Raw genomic sequence first — 19,155 nt, forward strand, 5'->3', positions numbered from 1 at the left:
GATTAGGCCCTGATGGACACAGGAGAGTAGGGACCTTCTCTCTTGTTTGCGCCATGAGTGGACTGTCACTTCCAGATTGCCATTCACTCTTCCCCTTTCTGCTCCATCCCTGCAATATAAAGCAGGGGCCTAGAGTGGACCACAGGCAGGCAATCTGAAGTCCAGCCTGCAGACTTTTCTGATTAAGCAAACATGTTAAATTCTTGCAATCCTAATGCCTCACGGGTTTCATGCCTCCCAGTTTGCTAGTATCTCACCACTTCTGGTGTGTTATGCTGGCCCTGGCCCTCTTTGCCCATTTACCCCTTGCCTGTGAGGTATTTTAATGTGTGGCCTTTGGTGGAGAGGTTGATAGGTGGGAACAGCTGACATTCCTCTGTCCAGGGAGAGCTGAGGTGCTCAGCAGGAGCTCCGAGGGCAGACATTAGGTGACCACCAGTCCCTGTGTGCTCAGACTAGGGTTTCTTGGGACATGGGACATGAGACTTTCTAAGACTGGGATAATCCTGGGCAAATGGGTGCTTGGGCACCCTAGCAGACCACCTGCATGGTGAGCTTGTATCGAGGCTTGTCAGTCTGATGGCTCCAGATGAAATTCCACGGGTATTCATGGGCGAGTACCTAAACCCAGGAATGCAAAACTCTTCAAAGCTAAAATTAATTGGAATCTTCTAAAAATAAAAAGCTTATGTTATAAAGCCCTTAAAGTAAATTTTAGGGAAGTTATTAAGTGATAAAATCAATCACAGTAAGGTGTTCATTAGTAGAAGTTTGACAACCACAGACTTAAGCGTATAATACGGATGTATCAGTCATGTGAGTGGAAGCTTTCACATACTTGCGAAAATGTTATTTCCTTAGGTTTTCATTTTCCTAATTAGCTAAGCTGTATTTGTGTGCTAGTGTTTAAATAGGCATTAGCATAATTAATTATATAAACCTATTCTTTTTTTAAGCTGAAGCATTTGATTTGATAGCACAAGATGAAGAAGAATTTAATAAAGAGCATCAGTTTATACAGGTTTGTAATTATTTCCTTTACCCAAAGTTAAAAATTTTTCTTGTATTAATTTCAGTATAGGCAAAAATGTTCATTTCTTTGTGAATAAGTATGTAGTTGATATAGAATTATTTCTTATTTTTCCCATTCTTACAAAATTTCTGCTTTTTCCTTCATTCTCTAAATTATTAATTGAAGAATACTGACATACTGCTGTATATCTTTAATTCATTTAAAATTGCTTTAATATCCTTAATGGATGTTTCCATAGTTTTCAAAGCCTATTTTTTTTTCTTTCCTCCAATTTTATTTTTTTCTTTTTCCTTTTTTAAAAATTTTAATAGAGTTAGGGGGTACAATTTGAATTCTTTTACACACATATATTTTATAGTGGTGAAGTCTGTGCTCTTAGTGTACCTATCACCTGATAAAATATATTTTAAAATGAAGTAATCCTGTTTGTTCTTTGTGAAGATATATCCCTTTCTAAAGATTCTTATTTATGACTATATTAAGATAATGCATATTATATCTCAATTATTCAAAAATAAAGTTCTATTCTTTTGGACTTCATTAGCTATAGTAGTGACTTGCACTTAATTTGTCCAAATTTTTTTGTCTGGTTTATAAAAAATTACTTTGGAAATTTTCTTAAATTTTTTTAGTTTTTCATATTAGAAGAATAGAAAGGGCAGCTTGCTGGGAGAAAAAAATGAAACAATAACTTTCTTCCTAGGAAGAAAATGTAGATGCTCAGAACACTTCGATTACACTAGGGGATACATCCTGGGGAGCTTCAGTTAATTATAATCTTAGCACATCAGATTTGGACAAAGACGATGCCAGTTATTTACGTCTGTCTTTAGGAGAGTTCTTTGCTCAAAGATCTGAAGCTCTTGGTTGCCTTGGTGGTGGTAACAATGTAAAAAGAGTAAGTATGAAATGTGCTAGAAGTGGTTAAAGTCACCAGATTTTATATTTTAAATGTCATGATGGCATAGCTCAAGCATAATAACTTTAAAGCAGAGACAGAATAGAGATGTGATAGAATAGTGGTATAAAGCTTAGGTTTTATAATCAGACTCTGACTCTAGTTCTACCTCTACCTTTTAACTAGTTCTATGATGTTGAGCAATTTATTTAACTCCTCTGTGCCTTAATTTCCCCATTTCTAAAATAGCCTGCTGTTTCATAGGGTTTTGTAAGATTTAAATGTGATGGTGCGTATAAAGCATTTAGCACCAACCAAGCCCAACATATAGTAAATATTTAATACTTGTTCATTGCTATTGTATCATTTATTGGTGGGAAGAATTCTAAAATTGATTATTTTTAACCTATTTTTCTAAGAAGATGTCTGAAATGATGTTTGAAATATAGGAGTCTTTTCATTGACTAAAATATAATACATGTAAAAATTTAAAAATACAAACAATTCAGATAGTGTAAAGTGCTAGCTGGTCAGGGTGGCATCTGAGGAGATGAGATTGAATTGGACCCAAGTGGTGAAAAGGAGGCAGTGCCCAAAGATCTGGAGAGTGAATGTTCCCAGGAAAGAGAGACTGTCTGTGGAAGGTCCCAGAGGTAGGAACTAGAGTGGCATATTGGAGGAACAGAAAACAGGCAGAGAGAGCTAATGTGAGAGGGGGGCAGGGGCAAGGGGGTAGAATGGGATGATGGAAGATTACAAGAACCAGATAATGAGGGTTCCTTGTAGGAGCTGGGTTTTATCTCGTGAACTTGGAGGAAGTGCTTAGAGGCAGGGGGCAACTTTGTTGTGGTGCCCCGGCCATCTCCAGGTGCAGCAGGATGCCACCATTTGTCAGGCACCTGGGTGGAGAAAGTCAGTGAATCACAGAGGAAGAAAAGCAGCGGGCAGAGGCTTAGTAAATGGGAAGAGAGGAGATGAAGGCTGGGGACTAGGATGATAGACTGACACAGTAAAAAGTGTGAGGATTCAAGGTTTATTCTGGAGGTAGAATTAAAGGACTTGTTGATAAATTCCATATAGGGAATTAGGATTATCGGAAGGAATGTTTATTGAAACTGAATTTCACTAGAATATAATTTTGAAATAATAGATGTAGTATTAGAAATAGTAAGTTGATTTATAGAACTTAAATTTAAATCTGAACTGTACTCTTGTCCAGTTTGTGCAGTGAATTAAAGAAGGAAAATATTAATAAATAGGTGGATTTTTCTGCCTAGATTTATTGGGATTTTTGAGATTATGAAAGAATTCTAAGAGTAACTGAATTCCTTATTAAACAGATGAACAAAGTGCTGGATTATGGAAAATAGATCTATTATTTGGAATTTTAATTTCAGTATTAGTTGTAAAATTTTACTTGCATTCAAGTGAGTCAAGGGAAGAAATTCCAAAGTGAAGATCAATCAGTGAGTTCACACGTCAGGTCTGTCATGTAAGAAAGATAAGTGGGAATTGCCTGCCTTACCAAGCTCCGTGAACATAAACCTTTCTGAAGGTTTCATGCAAATCAGTAGGAAAATACCTAATCTTGACATGGATTTTCAGGGATGCATTTATTCTATAAAATAGAATACCTGCATGCTGTATAATTCCAGGAGACAATGTCACTGATGATTAAGCAGTGCCTAATACATAGGAAGTGCTCAATAATACAGGGTGTCTCAAAAGTCTCCATACAAAGGAAAATTTTGTAGAATTTTATAATGAATATTTTATAAATAAAGGTACATTTAGCTACAGTTTCCCGTTTTCCCTGTGTATGGCGACTTTTGGGACACCCTGTACTTGTTGAAGGAATAAAGTCATCTCTGTGTTGTTTTAATTTGGATTTCTTAGTAAGGGCAACCTGTTTGACAATATTAGTTCTAGTGATTAAAAGATAGCTAGCATTAAGGAAATAAAAGGTTCTATCTGGACTTTTAAAGTTCATCTCTGGTAATTTGAGGTTAAGTGGGAAAAGTTTTGTTGAAGTCATTTTTCAGTTGTGTTACCAGTATAAGGTAAAATGGTTCTAGAATACTCAAAGAAGTTGAAAATTAAGGAACTAATTCACGCTTAATTATTTTGTAGCCATCATTTGGTTATTTTATTAGATCACCAGAGAGGAGAGAACCTGTTGCTTTAATAAGAAAATCTGATGTATCAAGAAGTAATTTGGAAAGAGAAATGGGTCATCTTAACCATGTTCGGTTTTCAGGTAATGGATCATAGAGAGGTTTTAAGGAATCTTATTTTTTTTTTTTTGTTTTAAGCCTGTAACTTAGGTGTTGTGTGATTATTTTGAGATTTAGACGTTGATAGTCTAAATATGATAAATATTTATGATAAATAGTTTTAATCAAACTTTCTTGGTCAACTTAAAATTATTGAGCAGGTATTTCTGCTGGTACAGTGTCTTATGCTACATATCATCTAAAGTTGTACAAGATATGTTCCATTTCTTAAAGAGCCTATATTCCAATAGGGGAGTTGCGATAAAGGGTCTGTGTATATATATGATAGCTCATTTTCTATAATATTATGGTAAAGAAGTACTGACTTCTGATTTCAACTTATTGTGTACTTGTGAAATGTTTACAGCTGAAAAATATTAAATGAATTTATATGTATATTTGCAAGGGAGAGAGTAAAATTCACAATCTTTCTTCAGAGTTCAGACTTTTCAGAATTGAGACAGATTAACTCTGCTGTTGTCCTTTGTCCGAGTGACTGTACATTTAAACAGTTACAGTGAGGATGACTATTCGGGGTAAACAGATTTCTTCCTTGGCAGTTAATCATTTTTACTGGTCATTATCCCACAGATTATGTCTGCGAGATAATGTATATTTATAAGTTGAATATTGTATATTTCCTGCAGGAGATTTAAATGAACAGTCCCAGCCACAACTAAGTGAAGGATCAGATACACTTCAGGTTGAAGCAGCAGAGAGTATTACACAAGTGGGTGAAAATGATGTGACCTTAACTGTGGATAAAGGCAAAACAGAGGTAAGCCTTTCATAAGGGAAATCTAAGATTATCTTGTTATAGTTCTTGTATAAGATGAAGACAAGATCACTTGTGAAAAGTATATGCAGTTTAACTGTTTTTTTTTCTCCTGGCTTCAAGTTTATTACAAATGTCCTTTAAGTTAAAAAATTTTTTTTAATCAATATAAAATACACATACAAAAGAGTTTATGAAATCAGTGAATGAATTATCACAACCTGTACACCGGGTATACCCCAGGTTAAGAAAGAGAACTTTGCCAATAGCTCAGAAACAATTTTTTTGATCCCCCTCCAAACACTACTCCTGCCATTACTGTCCTGACTTCTAACACTGCATTAAATTCACCTGTTATTGAACTTTATATAGCAGAAACCATGTAGCAGATATTCTTTGACTTTTTTTACTTCACCTTTTGTTTGTTAAATGAGCATAATAGAAGCTTATTTTCATTACTGTATAGTATTCTGTTATATGAATATTCTGCAGCTTATATATATCCATTCAACTGGTGATGAACATTTGGGATATTTCCAGTGTTGGGCAATTATAAAATAATGCTCTGTGAACAACCTAGCACCTGTGTCTTGTTGGTGTTGTGCACACATTCATGTGAGATGTGTACTTGAGAGTGGAATTGCTGGGTCATAGAGTGTGCATACCTTCACTTCAGTAGTTTTAGCAGAGTTTTCCAGAGTGGTTGTACCAATGTAGATTTCTAGTAGCGTGTGATAATTCCTGTTACTATGCATCCTCACCAGCACTTGGTGTTATTAATCATTCTGGAAGGTATGTAGTGATGCCTCCTTGTTTTAATTTGAATTTCCCTGATTAGTAATGAAGTTTAGTGCTTCTTCATGTTTATTGGTCATTTGGATAGCCAATTTTATGTTGTGCGTGTTCAAGTCTCCTGCTCATTTTTCTAATGGATTGTTTGTCTTACAGATTTATAGGCATTCTTTACATATTCTGTATTGGAGCCTTTTGTCAGTTATGAGTGTTTCACATCCTCTTTTCTAGTCTGTGACTTGCTTTTTCAGCTTTTTAATGATATCTATACTTTCTCCATTTCTCCAGTGTGTCAACTGTCATAAATCAAATATCCACAACATTCTGGGTCTTTTTCTAGATTATCTATTGTGTTTCTTTGGTCTGTTTATCTATCTTGTGTCAATATGGCACTGTTGAATATAATAGCTTTATAGTAAGTCTTGATATCTAATGGCATAAGTCCTCCCGTTATATTTTTCTTTAAAAAAGTATCTTGGCTATTCTTGGCCCTTTATGTTATCATACATACTTAAAAATCAGATTGTCAGCTTCCACATATCAACAACCAACTAACCAACCAACAACCCCATTGAACTCTTACTGGTATTAATTTAATCTATCGAACAGTAAAACTGACATCTTTATAATAGTGAATCCTCTAATCCATAAAAATCATATATCCTTTCATTTATTTGTCTTAATTTCTCTTTGCATTTTATGACTTTTTGTGCACATTTTTCACATTGTCTTGTTAGAGTTCTTCCTAGTTGCTGAAACATTATTTTAATATTATCTTTCTTAAATTCATCTTCTGTTTGTTTTGGCTAAACAAAAATATGGTTTTGTTTTTTTAGTATACTTGCCCTGTATCCAGCAAATTTACTTATTAACTCTAATAATTTTCTGTAGACTCTGGATTTCCTAAACACACAGTTGTACCATCTGAGAATAGCAGTAGTTTTATTTCTTCATTGCTAATTTTTATACCTTTATTTCTTTGTCTTGCCTTCCTTGACTGGACCTCAGAACAGTGTTGAAGTGATGATGTTAGGTTTTCCTGACTCAGTGGCAAAGCCTTTTCTAGTATTTTATCTTTAAATTTTATATATGCTGTAAATTTTTATTTATCATTGGATTAACAAAGTTCCCTTCTAATCATTGTTTGCTTGTTTTTTGTTTTGGTTTGGTTTGTAAGTTGTAAGAGAATTCAATCTTGTCAAGTGCTTTTCTGGATCTATTAAGAATGATATGAGTTTTCTCCCTTTTTTGGTGCTATGGTGAATTACATTAAATATTTTTTTTCAATATTAAACCATTCATTTGTACTTGGAATAAACCTCATTTGGGTCCTAATGTGCTGTTTTTATATATCATTGGATTTAGTTTGATAATAGTTATTTAGAATTTTGCATTTTTGTAAGACTGAGATGAATTCCCTTTCTTAAATGTCCTTGTCTGGTTTTGGTATCAAGATTTTGCTGGTCTTACTTTTTCTATTTTCTGGAAGACTTTTTGTAAGAGTGGTACTATTTTTTTTTTAATCTCTCTCTTTTTTTTAAGACAGTCTGGCTTTGTTGCCCAGGCTGGAATGCAGTGACGTAATCGTAGTTCACTGCAGCCCCAAATTCCTGGGCTCAAGTGATCCTCCTGCCTCTCAGGCCCCTAAATAGCTGGAAATACAGGCTTGTGTCACCATGCCCAGCTGGTTTTTAAATATTTTGTAGAGATGAGGTCTTGCTATATTGCTCAGGCTGGTCTTGAACTCCTGGCCTCAAGTGATACTCCTGCCTCGGCCTTCCAAAGTGCTGGGATTACAGGTGTGACCCACTGCGCCTGGCCCATATTTTTCTTTAGATTTTGATAGAATACATTGGTGACATAATCTTGGCCTGGTATGTTCTTTTTTTGATGCTTCTTAATTGGACACTCAATTTCTTTATAGGACTATTCTGACGTTTAAAATTTTTTATGTCAGTTTTAGTAAGTTGCAGTTTTCTAGGGATTATCTTCATCTAAACTTGAAAATTTACCACCGTAATGCTGACCATAGTATCCTCTTGTGGTTAGTATCTTAGCTTTGTGAGCTGTGTCTCCCTTGTTATTTCTAAAATTGACTATTTTGACCCACTTTTTCTTGGTCAGTATCACCAGATATTTCTCAGATATTGTTAATTTATCAATTTCATTCCCTGTTTTTCTGTTTTGTATTTTCTGGTCTTCATTTCTTTCCTTCTAGTTTCTGTGGATTTAATTTGTTGTTTTCTTATTTCTTGAGGTAAGTGCTTAAGCTCATTGATTTTTCTGTCTTTCTGCTTTTCTTTTTCTTTTTTCTTTTCTTTTTTTGAGACAGAATCTTGCTCTGTCACCCTGGCTAGAGTGTAGTGGTGTCATCATAGCTCACTGCAACCTCTAACACCTGGGCTTGAGTAATCCTCTTGCCTCAGCCTCCCAAAGTGCTGGGATTACAGGCATGAGTCACTACACCTGTCCAACCTGTCTGCTTTCCTACTGTAAGCATCTAGTGGTATAAATTTCCCTGAAAGCAGAGCTTTTGTTACATCCCATGCATTTTTTCTTTTATACCCTATGTTTTGATATGTCATATTTGTATTATCATTCAGTTTAATATATTTTCTAATTCCTTTGGTCCATGGGTTTTTAAAAAAACATATTGGTTAGTTTCTAAACATTTAGGAAATTGTTTAATTTTCAAAATACTGATTTCAAGCCAATTATAGTCAGAGAATTTTTGGTTTTAGTCCTTTGAAATTTATTGAGACGTGATACATGGCTCAGCGTTTGTTCAGTTTTTGAAAATGTTCTCTGTGCACTTGAAGGAAATGTCTGTGGTGGGACTGTTGGCTACACTCCTCTGTATGTTTCACTTAGGTAAGATTTATTTAAATCAGGATGCTCAAGCTGCCTGCATTCTTAAAATTATTGTGTTGTTCTTTTGGTTATGTAGGTTTTAAAAATCTCCCGCTGTGATTGTGGAATTGTCTGTTATTCATTATAGGTCTGTCAATACAATATTTGCTTTAAACATTTTGAGGTTGTATTTTTAGGTACATACAAATTAAAATTGCTCTCTCTGGCAAATCAGGTCATTGGGGATGTCTCCCTCTGTCTCTAGTAATGCTTTTTTGTCTAAGTGTAGCCTGATAATAACATAGTTAACACCAGCTTTCTTTGGTTAATGTTAGGATGTTATATCATTTCCCATTATTTCACTTTTAATCTTTCTATGTCTTTGTATTTTAGATGATTCTCTCATAAGGATATAGAGTTGGATTTTATTTTTCAACCCATGTCACTGTCTTTCCAATTACATTTAATAGAATTACTTATATGAGGTAATTCTGCTATCTTTATTTGCTTCTTGTTTCATCTAGATTTTGTTTTTCTTTTGGCATTGTTTGGGATTGTCTAAATATTTTATATTACTTCAATTTCTACCTGTGTTAATTTGGTAGTCATATATGTATTTATTTATTTTAATCTTAGTGATTACCCAAGCAATTATAACCTGTCTCCTTCGCTTACTGATTTTTAATAAAAATTGTTTTTGTTTTTTTTAAACCTCTTATTTGACATTACAAAGATCATAAAATGCTCAATTTACTATACTCTAGGCTTAAAGCTTCTCTTATTTTATATTTTGATTTTTTCTGTGTTTAGGTCACATAAGACATGATGATGATGATGATGATGATGATTACATACAACCAGTATATATGCTTGACCTTCAGAGATTAATTTTCTTCTGCTTGAAAAATAGCCTTACTTTCTTTTTTTTTAGTAAGAGTCTACTAATAATAAATTTTCTGTTGTCTCTCTAAAAATGTCTTAATTTCCCTGTTATTCTTGAGGTGTATTTTGCTTGCTATAGAATTCTAGATTAGCAGCAACTTTTAGCACTTTAACACATTGACTGCCACACTAGAAAAAAATTTTTTTTCCCTTGGGGCCATGGTGTTTTATTACATAAACAGAATAAAAACTTCAAAAAGAAAACGATCCTTTCTAATTTAATGAAAAATTTGTTTTTTATTTTTTTCTGGGTGTGAGTTATATACAACTTGAAAAATAGTTCACAAGGCTCCCAAGGTAAAGAGACATGTGAGTTACATATGCTTCGTAAGGCCCTGGGCTCAAAACTAGCGTGAGTTAAATACAACTCACATGGCAGTTAATGTGGTAAATGTATTATTTCGCATAATTTCATTTTAAAAGTTGGTTGTCAGACTTACTGTTATTTTCTCTTTGTTTGGTTTTGATCCATTTTACTGTGTTCTTAGGTATCTTTTGTTTTTTCCTGCTGTTTACAAGAAAAATTGTTGAAATAATTTGAGGCCAAGGGAGATAATATCTTCCAGACTGCATTTATGTTTGCTTCTGACTGAGCAAGGAACCCTAGCAATTGCAGCACACTTAAATTGGGATTGAGCTGGTTGGAACTGAGTTTCAGTCCTTATGAGGGCCACTCAAATGGTGGTTTACCTTTACACTCCTACGGTGTATCCCTTTGTGGTCTCATCCTAAGGCATGGATGTTTTACTGTGCTCTCTCTCTCTCTCTCTCTCTCTCTTTCTCATACACACACTCCACCCTCCTAATCCCCTAACCCTAGTCATTGCCAGATTCTGACCTCAATTTTTATATTCTTATTCCTTCAAGAACAGCTTTGCTTAGCCTCTTTTTGAAGCAGCAGATCACCCTAGGGAAGAGCACCCCCACTGTTGGGCTTACCTGTCTGGGATACTTTTCTTCTCTGAGATTTTTGGCCCCATATAGTTGCACTGCTTTTTTGGATAGCCACTGCTATCAGAGATGTTCTTGAATATGCTGTCCAGTTCTAACTGCTCTCAGCAGGAGGTTGGTTTACATTACCTAGTTTGCTATTACTGGAGGCAGAAGTCTTAACATGCATTTTTTGTTAAATAGTTTTATATTTCTTAGCTGTTGGACCCATTTCAGTTCCGTGGTTCCTATTTATGTCTTGCTTGCAAATAATTCTAACAGTTGAATGAAATTACCAAGAAGTATACTTAGAATCACAATGGCTCAGTGGCCTTTCAATCTCAGTATCTTAATTTTTTGGTTTTAAATTATTCTCTGATTCGGTTTTAGCATCTCTTTAATTCCTGAAGATTTTTAAAAAAACAAATGACATTCAGATTTTGTGAATAACCTGTACTGTATAATTACAGTTTATAGTAGCTGTCTTTTTCATTAGGATGTTTAACTGGTATACTAATAGTTTTTTGTTGCTGTTAAATCTTACATAGTGATTATAAATATAGGATAAATTAATACAGGATACCGGCCCCCAGTCTGTAGTTTTGCTTTCCATAGTTTGTTATTCACAGTCAACTGTGGTCCAAATTATTAAATGGAAAATTCTAGAAATAAATAATTCATATGTTTTAAGTTGTGCACCGTTTTGAGCAGTGTGATGAAATATTTATACAGTCTTGCTCAGTCCCTGGTGGGATGTGAATCCTCTGTTTAGCTTCTCTACTCTATACTTGCTGTCCGCCCATTAATTACTCAGTAGCCGTGTTCAGATTAACTTGTGTTCAAGTCACCCTTGTTTTACTTTATAATGGCCCTAAATTTCAAGAGTAGTGAGAAGCCACAAAGTGAAAGCTCTCAACTTAATAAGGAAATAAAAAAAATTGTACGTTGAAGTTGCTAAAGACTACTGTAAAAATGAATCTTCTATTTGTGAAATTGTGAAGAAAGAGAAAGATTCATGCTAGCTTTACTGTTGCACTTCAGAATGCAAAAGTTATGGCTACAATGAGTGATAAGTGCTTAGTTAAGATGGAAAGGGCATTAAGTTTTTGGGTAGAAGACATGAACAGAAATGTGTTCTGATTGACAGCAGTCAAGTTCAGAACTATCTGAGGTTTCAGGCTTCCACTGGGGGTCTTGGAACATATGCCCCAAGGATGAGGGGCAGGTACTGTGTTTACATGTCCATGAAACTGGAGTAAATTTATCTGATGTTAATTTTCTCATTTCTAGGACACTTTCTTCATGAACAATGAACCCCAAAGTTACAAAGACAAGCTACCTGATAGTAGTGATTCTGTACTTAGAATAAGCACCATTGCTTCAGCCATTGCAGATGCATCAGTTAGTACTGATCCTTCCCAACTTGCTGCCATGATCAAGGCTCTTTCAAATAAAAGTAGAGACAAGACTTTTCAAGAAGATGACAAACAAAAGCACTGTTCCATTGTGTCTCATTTCTTACCTAATGATTTAGAAAAAAGTAATGGGTCCAGTACATTTGATATGGAGAAATACCTTAAAAAAACAGAAGTTAGTAGATATGAAGGAGGATTGGAAAACTTTTCAAGAGCTGGGATTTCTGATATTTGGGATTTATCTTTGCCAAAAGAACAAACCACTCAAGACATCCATATAGTGGACTTAGGTGCTACTAATATAAGTGTAAGAGAACCAAAAGAAAACACAGCAGCTATCTTTTATGGCGAAAATGGAGAGTGTGAGAACCAAGAATCATTAACAACAGTAACCTCTTCACATTCAGTTGTTACAAATATAAGAGAGAATGAAAATGCAGTAGTTGATGTGAAGACATCTTCCACTGACAGCAAATTCCCAGATACTGTTAACAGTGAAAAAGCTACCTCAGTTTCCCCTCCACCATCTAGTAGTTACTCATCAGTAAGGAACCCCAGAATAACATCCCTTTGGCTGTGTGAAGAGTGTGAAGAAATACAGGATAGTAGAGAAAATCAGAAGCAAAATGAGTATGTTACTGAAACAAGCAACAGTGAAAAGCATGTGACTTTTGAAAACCATTGCATACTTTCACCTAAAAATGTTGGTAAGTATCTGAGCAAGTCATCACATTCACAAAATTATGCAGTTTTTTTTTTCTTTTCTTATTGGAAAATACACCTTTCTGATAGATTTGAAAAATACCTCTCCTGAGTGTGGTGATCGTGGCTCAGAGGATGACCAGGAGAGCTTCAGACCTTCCACTTCACCACTGAGTCATTCTTCTCCTAGTGAAGTTTCTGGAACAAGTTTATCAAGGTAAGTGCTCACTTTTTTTTTTTTAAATAATAAAAATATATACTCAGTATTAGGAAAATTGGAAAAATGTGTAAACAAGAAAAATTGCTATAGGTTCATCTCTCAAAGGTAATTATTGTAAGTATTTTGTGAATTTCTTTCTTGCCATTTTTCAGTGCAAATTTTTGTACTCTGCTTTTCACTTATAAACAATCATTCTCTGTATTTGAAAGAAAATGGGTAATATTACAGACTGCATAATGGATCTCTCTTGGTTTAGTTGATACTTCTGGTGGGTACTTTGTATCTTACCGTGTTTTGCCATTTTAATGATACTGAGTTTAATAACTTTACTCATAAAATTTATATTTTTTGAAGTTTTCTTTTATGGCTTTATAAGAGATCTTTTGTATGTTTCTCTACTGAAAGATTTTAATAAATGGAAAAATTTGCCTAACCAATGAAATTATCAGAAATTTTAAATATAATTGAGATTTGTTTTACCTCATTGGATTTCAAAGATATCTATTAACTGTTTCCCAAGCTGCAATTGAGGTTTTTCATATTTTTCTGAAATGTGATGTGAGTCAACTAGAGCTAAATAGCAATGGAGAGCTTAGTTTTTTCAATGACTCCTTATAGACGCCTCATTTTGGAACACTTTTTCATGTACACAGCCATTTCTTACCTAATAACTTATTAAAGCACACTAGACGTTCATCCAGCCCAATCAAATTTGAAGGTCATCTGGCTATGCCATGTCATAGTGTGTTTAAAATATTTGGCTTACACTTTCTTCCCTTGAGTTTCTCATAGGGATTGCTTTGCTGTCTCTGTGGAATGGTTGGAGGGAAATCTCAGACAAGCCTGATTCTTTTTGCCTTGGAATTTACTTGATACTTTTGCAAGATTTTGCCAAAGATTCTTTATTTTTCAAGTCCAGTAATTTTATTAGGCTATATCTCTGTGTTATCTCTTTGTCATTACTTTGCCCTGTCACACAGTATACCCTTTCGATATTTGGATTCAGGCATCCTTTTATGTAAGGAAAGAATTTTTTGAATTATTTCTGAAAATCAGTCCTGCTCCATTTTCTCCCACCCACAAGAACTGTAGTGTTGCATATGTGGGATCTATTTTGCTTGACTTCTGCATTTACTTTCTAATTTTTTTTTAAAAAACCTTTTTATTTTGAAATAGTTAATAGATTCACAGGAAGTTGCAAAGATAGCGTAGAGAGGTCCTGTGTACCCTTCACCGAGTCTCCCCCTGTGGTTGCATCTTCATAATTCTAGTGCAGTATCACCACCAGGAACTTGACATGGGTACCATGGGTGGGTAGAGTTTGGTGTCATTTCCTCACAGTTGTGGATTTATGTATCTGCCCCCGCAATCAGAGATACTGAATTGTCTGCCTCTTCCTTCATTTCTTTTTGATTTTGTTTATATTTCACATTTCTGATCTCTAGGTTCCTGACAGCGTTTTCTGCATGTCTCTTTTCCCTTTGTGTACTTTCCAATTTTATCTTGTTTTCTTTGGTTTTGATACTTTAAAAATGTATGTGAATGCATTTAATAAAAACTGTGCGCTATAATGACTTACAGTATCATGATTTTTCTCTTTCAAACTACCCTTTACTACAAGATACTGGGCTGGAGGGTCGAACTCCTGGACCCATCTGTTTTTTTCACTCTTAAGAAAATACATGTATTTATTAAGTGTAAGTAAACGTGCCTTAGAGGAATACTCAGCTTTCTCATCAATTTGGCATATAGTCAGATATTTTGAATGAGGGCATCTTGTTTAGCTTTCTAAAGTGACTGTGAGATTGGGAAGCTCACTCCACATGGATAATCTAGCCAAGCACATGCACCCTCACCTCTCTGCCTGGGGCAAAACCAAGGGACTTGGTGTAAAAATGTCAGTTTATAAGAGGGTAAGTATGCTCTGAACTGAAATCGCTGGTGAATACAATATGAGTTGATCTTGTCTTGCTGAGTTGCTTAGCATGTATTTTTTCTGCCATACTCACCATAGCGAATACCTGTTGAGGTCTCTTGATCTGTGTCTGGCATTTGGATTAATACGTGAATTCTTCAAGGGTAGCGTTTAGCTTACTAGCAAGCTTACAATCAAATTGTGGCCCACCTCTAACCCAATTTTATGATTTCCCATTATGTATTTTTGTGTTATATTTTTATTGATGTATAATTAGCATACAGTAGATCACAGCATAAGACCATAGGGGTTTCATTCAGTGAGTTTTTGACAGTTAGATATACCTATGTAAACACCACCTCCTAAAATATATAAAACATTTTCATCACTCCAGTAAGTACCCCCTGCTTTTGTGTTTTTGTTTTTGAGACAGAGTCTTTCTGTCACCCCAGGTAGAGTGCAGTGGCATCATGATAGCTCACTGCAACCTCACATTCCTGAGCTCAAACAATCTTGCCTCGGCCTCCCAGAGTGCTAGGATTATAGGCTTCAGCCACCACACCCGGCCCCACCTTTTTCCAGTCAGTTCTCATCTCCTTCCCCGATCCTGGCACCCACTTTCTAATTTATGTCACCATAGTTTAGTTTTTGTTCTTGGATTTCATATAAATAGAATCATACAGAATGTCCTTTTTTTGTGCCTGGCTCCTTTTATTCAACATGTTTTTGAGATTCATCCCTGTTGCTGCATGTATCAGTAGCTCATAACGTTTGTTGCTAAGTAGTCCTCGAATGCACAGATATGTCACGTTCTGTTTATCCATTCTCCTGTTGCACGGCATGCATTTTTGTCTACGTCTGAATTTCTGACTCCATTTTATGCTTCTACTATTGTTTTCCCTTATCAACTTCAAATGAATGTGTCAGTCCTTCAGTTGATTTTTCCTGGAATATGGTAAACTCTGCATGCACAGTTCTTTCTTGTGCTGAGGAAGTTTTATTTTCTGATAGCTCTGATTATTGCTGGTGTTCCATTTATTCTCACCTCCTTTTGAGTACACTGGTTGGCCATTAGTTGATACACCCTTTTCTGGCCATCCATGAATATTTCCTTTTTCCTCATTTTCATTTCTGTCTTCCATCTGTAGTAAGGGATGATTGTTCTGGTGTTCATCCTCTGCACCACTGATTTTTCTGTAGTATTGACTATGCTCTTCATTGCTGCCAACATGGACTTTAATTTTGCATTTATTTATCTTTTTTGAAATCCTTCTTATACTTTATTGTAGTGAAAGGGGTTTGAGATTTTTTTTTCTGATTCCTGTCAGCTCATATTCCATTTCCTCCTGATTTCTCTTCATGTCTTCTGTTTCTTCATCTGTCTCTTTCTTGATAATTCATATTTCTGCTTTGTGATAATTGTTCATAGAGGTGATTGTTTCATTAAGTTTTTTTATATTCATGGTGAAATATTGGTCAGAATTTCCATCTGTTCGGTGGTACCGTGTTTCTGGTGAGTACACTTTATCTGGTAAGTCCTGCTGCTCACTAGCATTCCTGCTGGCTGGTCTTTTGGCTTCTAGCTAGTTTCTAGCTGGTCTGTAGAGCTGAGTTAGAACTTCTAATTCCAGAACTGCCTTTGCATCTCTTTGTGACCAGCACCTTGGCAGTTTGGGATTCCTTTGAAGTCTGACCTCTCGACTGAAATTTCTCTCCTTTAATTTCTACATGTGTTCTTGCAGTTCATTTCTCATTACTTAAGGTAATTCAACCTAAACGCATTTGTGCCTGTCAACCAAAGGAGCCAAACTAATATAACGCATCATGCAGTAGTGATGCAGAAGTTCTTTCATGCTGTATCATAGTGTCTGTGTGGGGAGTGAGTGGGAAGTAGGTGTACATACAGGAACCATGTAGGTGCAAGTCATGCAGTAGCTAAAATAGATTTGAATTTGGTCAGTGATACTTGGTCACCATTGGTTAGAAACTTACTAGTATTTTGATAATACTGTCATGATTTGGGACATTTTAAAAGTCCAGAATTCAAATTTGAATTTTCTCTGTGTGTCCATTGCCTAGCTGAGTATTCTGAACTTTGTACAAAAAAAAAAGATTTTGTAAAATCCAGTCAAGGTAATAGCTTGAATTCAAGCTAACTGGTAGAGTGTTCAGTAGGTGTGGAAACTGTTTCCAAAGATGGCGATGGCTTGACACGGTTTCCTCTTCCCTGTGCTCTTTGGCACTGTGACTTGGCCTTTTCCCCTGGGCAGGTCCATTTCCCCTCCTTGCATCTGGGCCTGTAGCCTTGTGGCGGGTCCTGATGAGCAGAGTGAGGTGGAAGTAACACTAGTGTGTATGTGTGTATAAGTAGGTGTGGGATCTTATTATTTATTGCTGGCTAATCTTTTTTTTTTTTACTTACTATATCACAAACATCTTTCTGAGCCAAAGGATACTCAACAGTATGACTCTTAATGGCCGCATAGTGTTTTATTGTGTATCTGTGCCATAATTCCCATAATCTAATTCCTCATATGTGACACATAAGATTTCCTACTTTATTACTGATAGCAGTGTGATGACATATCCTTTTTGTGAAGTATTTATATTTACCATTAATTTTTTCCCTCAGGATAAATCCCTAGATGTAGGGTATCTGAGCCAAGGGCTTCTGATAGCTACGTACCACTTAGTTGCTCAGCTGGGAGCTGTGCCACCATACGTTCCTGTCAGTGGTATATGACTGTTCCCATTTCTTTGCATTTATCCACGTGATTCTTTTTTTCATAATTTTTTTAATGCTTTTGTCCATTGCTCTCTGTCAGGTAGCCAATAAATTTTTATGGAATGAATAGCTAACATTGCTATATGCCTGTATATGGTATTTATTAATGAAGATGTCATGACATGTTTCTGTTACAGTAGTTTACCAGTTACTTCATTCAAGAGGAATATAATTTATAATTTTGGATAATTAAGTATAAACAATGAATCCATGGTTGATTTATTTACAAGACTATAGGAAAGTAGGAATGGTTTTTTGCTAATATAAATAATGTTAAGGAGCGAACAATTCCAGCCATGAGGCATTCTCTCTTTCAGGTGTGCTTTAGAGTCCTTTGGTTCAACAACTCCTCAGAAGCCTCCCTGTGAGAGTGGGTTGTCCCAGGGGGCGTGTTCCCATGCTGGTGTGAGCAGGCTGACTTACGTGTCTGAACAGGAGAGCAGCTATCCTGCCACAGCCACAGATTATGGCCTGGAGGACTGCAAGGTGGGCATTACCTGGCATGTTTTTAGTAAGGCTTACAACTCTGAACTGTTATGGTTGTTGGATTCACACTAAATTTCAAGCCTTTATAACTTCTGTGTTGCTATTTGACCTTTAAAATGAACTTCTGTGTGTATGTATACGTGTGTACATATTAAAAAGCTACTCGTGCTGGGTAGGCACTACAGGTGTTTTAGTACTTGCCCTCACAAAGCTCTCAGTCTGCTGGAGACACACTAACGATGTTCACCGTGATGCACACATGCGATGGGGATGCAGGAGTGACTAACAGCCTGACTGCAGGGGTGGTTCAGCAGAAGTTTATGGGAGGGAGAGTGTATTGAAGCTGAGTTTTGCAAGACCACTTGGAATTAGGCTGGGAAGAAGCAGAGTGACAAACGGGGGAAGGTCTGGGTTGTGAGGAATGCACTGTGGGTGAGGTGCTCCAGGAAGGGTCGGTTGGCTGCAGCGTATCATGTCCATGAGAAACGGAGATGAGGCTAGAAAAAATGGAAGGACCAAACCATGAAGAGGGATGGATGGAAAATTTGAGAATTTGAAAGCTTTTAAGCAGGTCACTGACATGATCTGCTTGAATGTTTTAAAAGCTCACTCCATCAGAATGGAAATCTAGAATTGCAAAAAAATAAACACTCACTCCATTGAGCAGTGTGGAGGAGGGATTTGGGGCAAGATCAGAATCAGGGGCACCTGGCGTGAGGCCATTGCAGTCATGCAGGCCATGGACAGGGCGGGCTTGGGCTGAGGTGGTAGCTGTGGGGATAGGAGAGAGGGAAATGGGGGAGATATATGCGCGAGAAGCTAGTATTTTGTTGTCTGTGTGTATCTTTTGTGAATGTGGTAGTATTCAGTTTTTTAACGTGCTAAATATGACTGTTGTGGGTGTTCTGTGGAGCCATCCTCTGGCAAGCTACTAAATATGTGCACTAGAGTTACTAAATATAAATGAAGTAGTGTCACACAAAACGTTACACCCATTTCATTGAAAGTGTCTTTTTTTTTTTTCAGGATATTATATGGGGCTACAAACATTTTGATTACATGTTATGACTTTGCCACACCCAAACCATGATTTGAGGTGTGCCCTTCCCCCCTACAACTCTCACTGTGTCCATTAGTTG

The 19,155-nt window shown here is 36.0% G+C and overlaps 1 protein-coding gene across 2 annotated transcripts in view; it reads left to right on the forward strand.

Annotated features, from left to right (window-relative positions):
- CEP192 (centrosomal protein 192) overlaps positions 1–19,155 on the forward strand; it is a 128,118-nt gene that overhangs the window by 47,318 nt on the left and 61,645 nt on the right. The window contains exons 13-19 of one of the 2 annotated variants that reach the window (XM_045527818.1): positions 957–1,021; positions 1,737–1,931; positions 4,062–4,188; positions 4,852–4,982; positions 11,784–12,615; positions 12,701–12,827; positions 17,848–18,016. In XM_045527818.1, coding sequence (XP_045383774.1) covers positions 957–1,021; positions 1,737–1,931; positions 4,062–4,188; positions 4,852–4,982; positions 11,784–12,615; positions 12,701–12,827; positions 17,848–18,016 — 1,646 coding nt within the window. The remainder of the gene's footprint in view (positions 1–956; positions 1,022–1,736; positions 1,932–4,061; positions 4,189–4,851; positions 4,983–11,783; positions 12,616–12,700; positions 12,828–17,847; positions 18,017–19,155) is intronic. The other variant, XM_045527817.1, reaches the window with a different exon arrangement.

This window comes from Lemur catta, chromosome 16, assembly GCF_020740605.2.
Source record: "Lemur catta isolate mLemCat1 chromosome 16, mLemCat1.pri, whole genome shotgun sequence".
In the NCBI taxonomy this organism is placed as follows: domain Eukaryota; kingdom Metazoa; phylum Chordata; class Mammalia; order Primates; family Lemuridae; genus Lemur; species Lemur catta.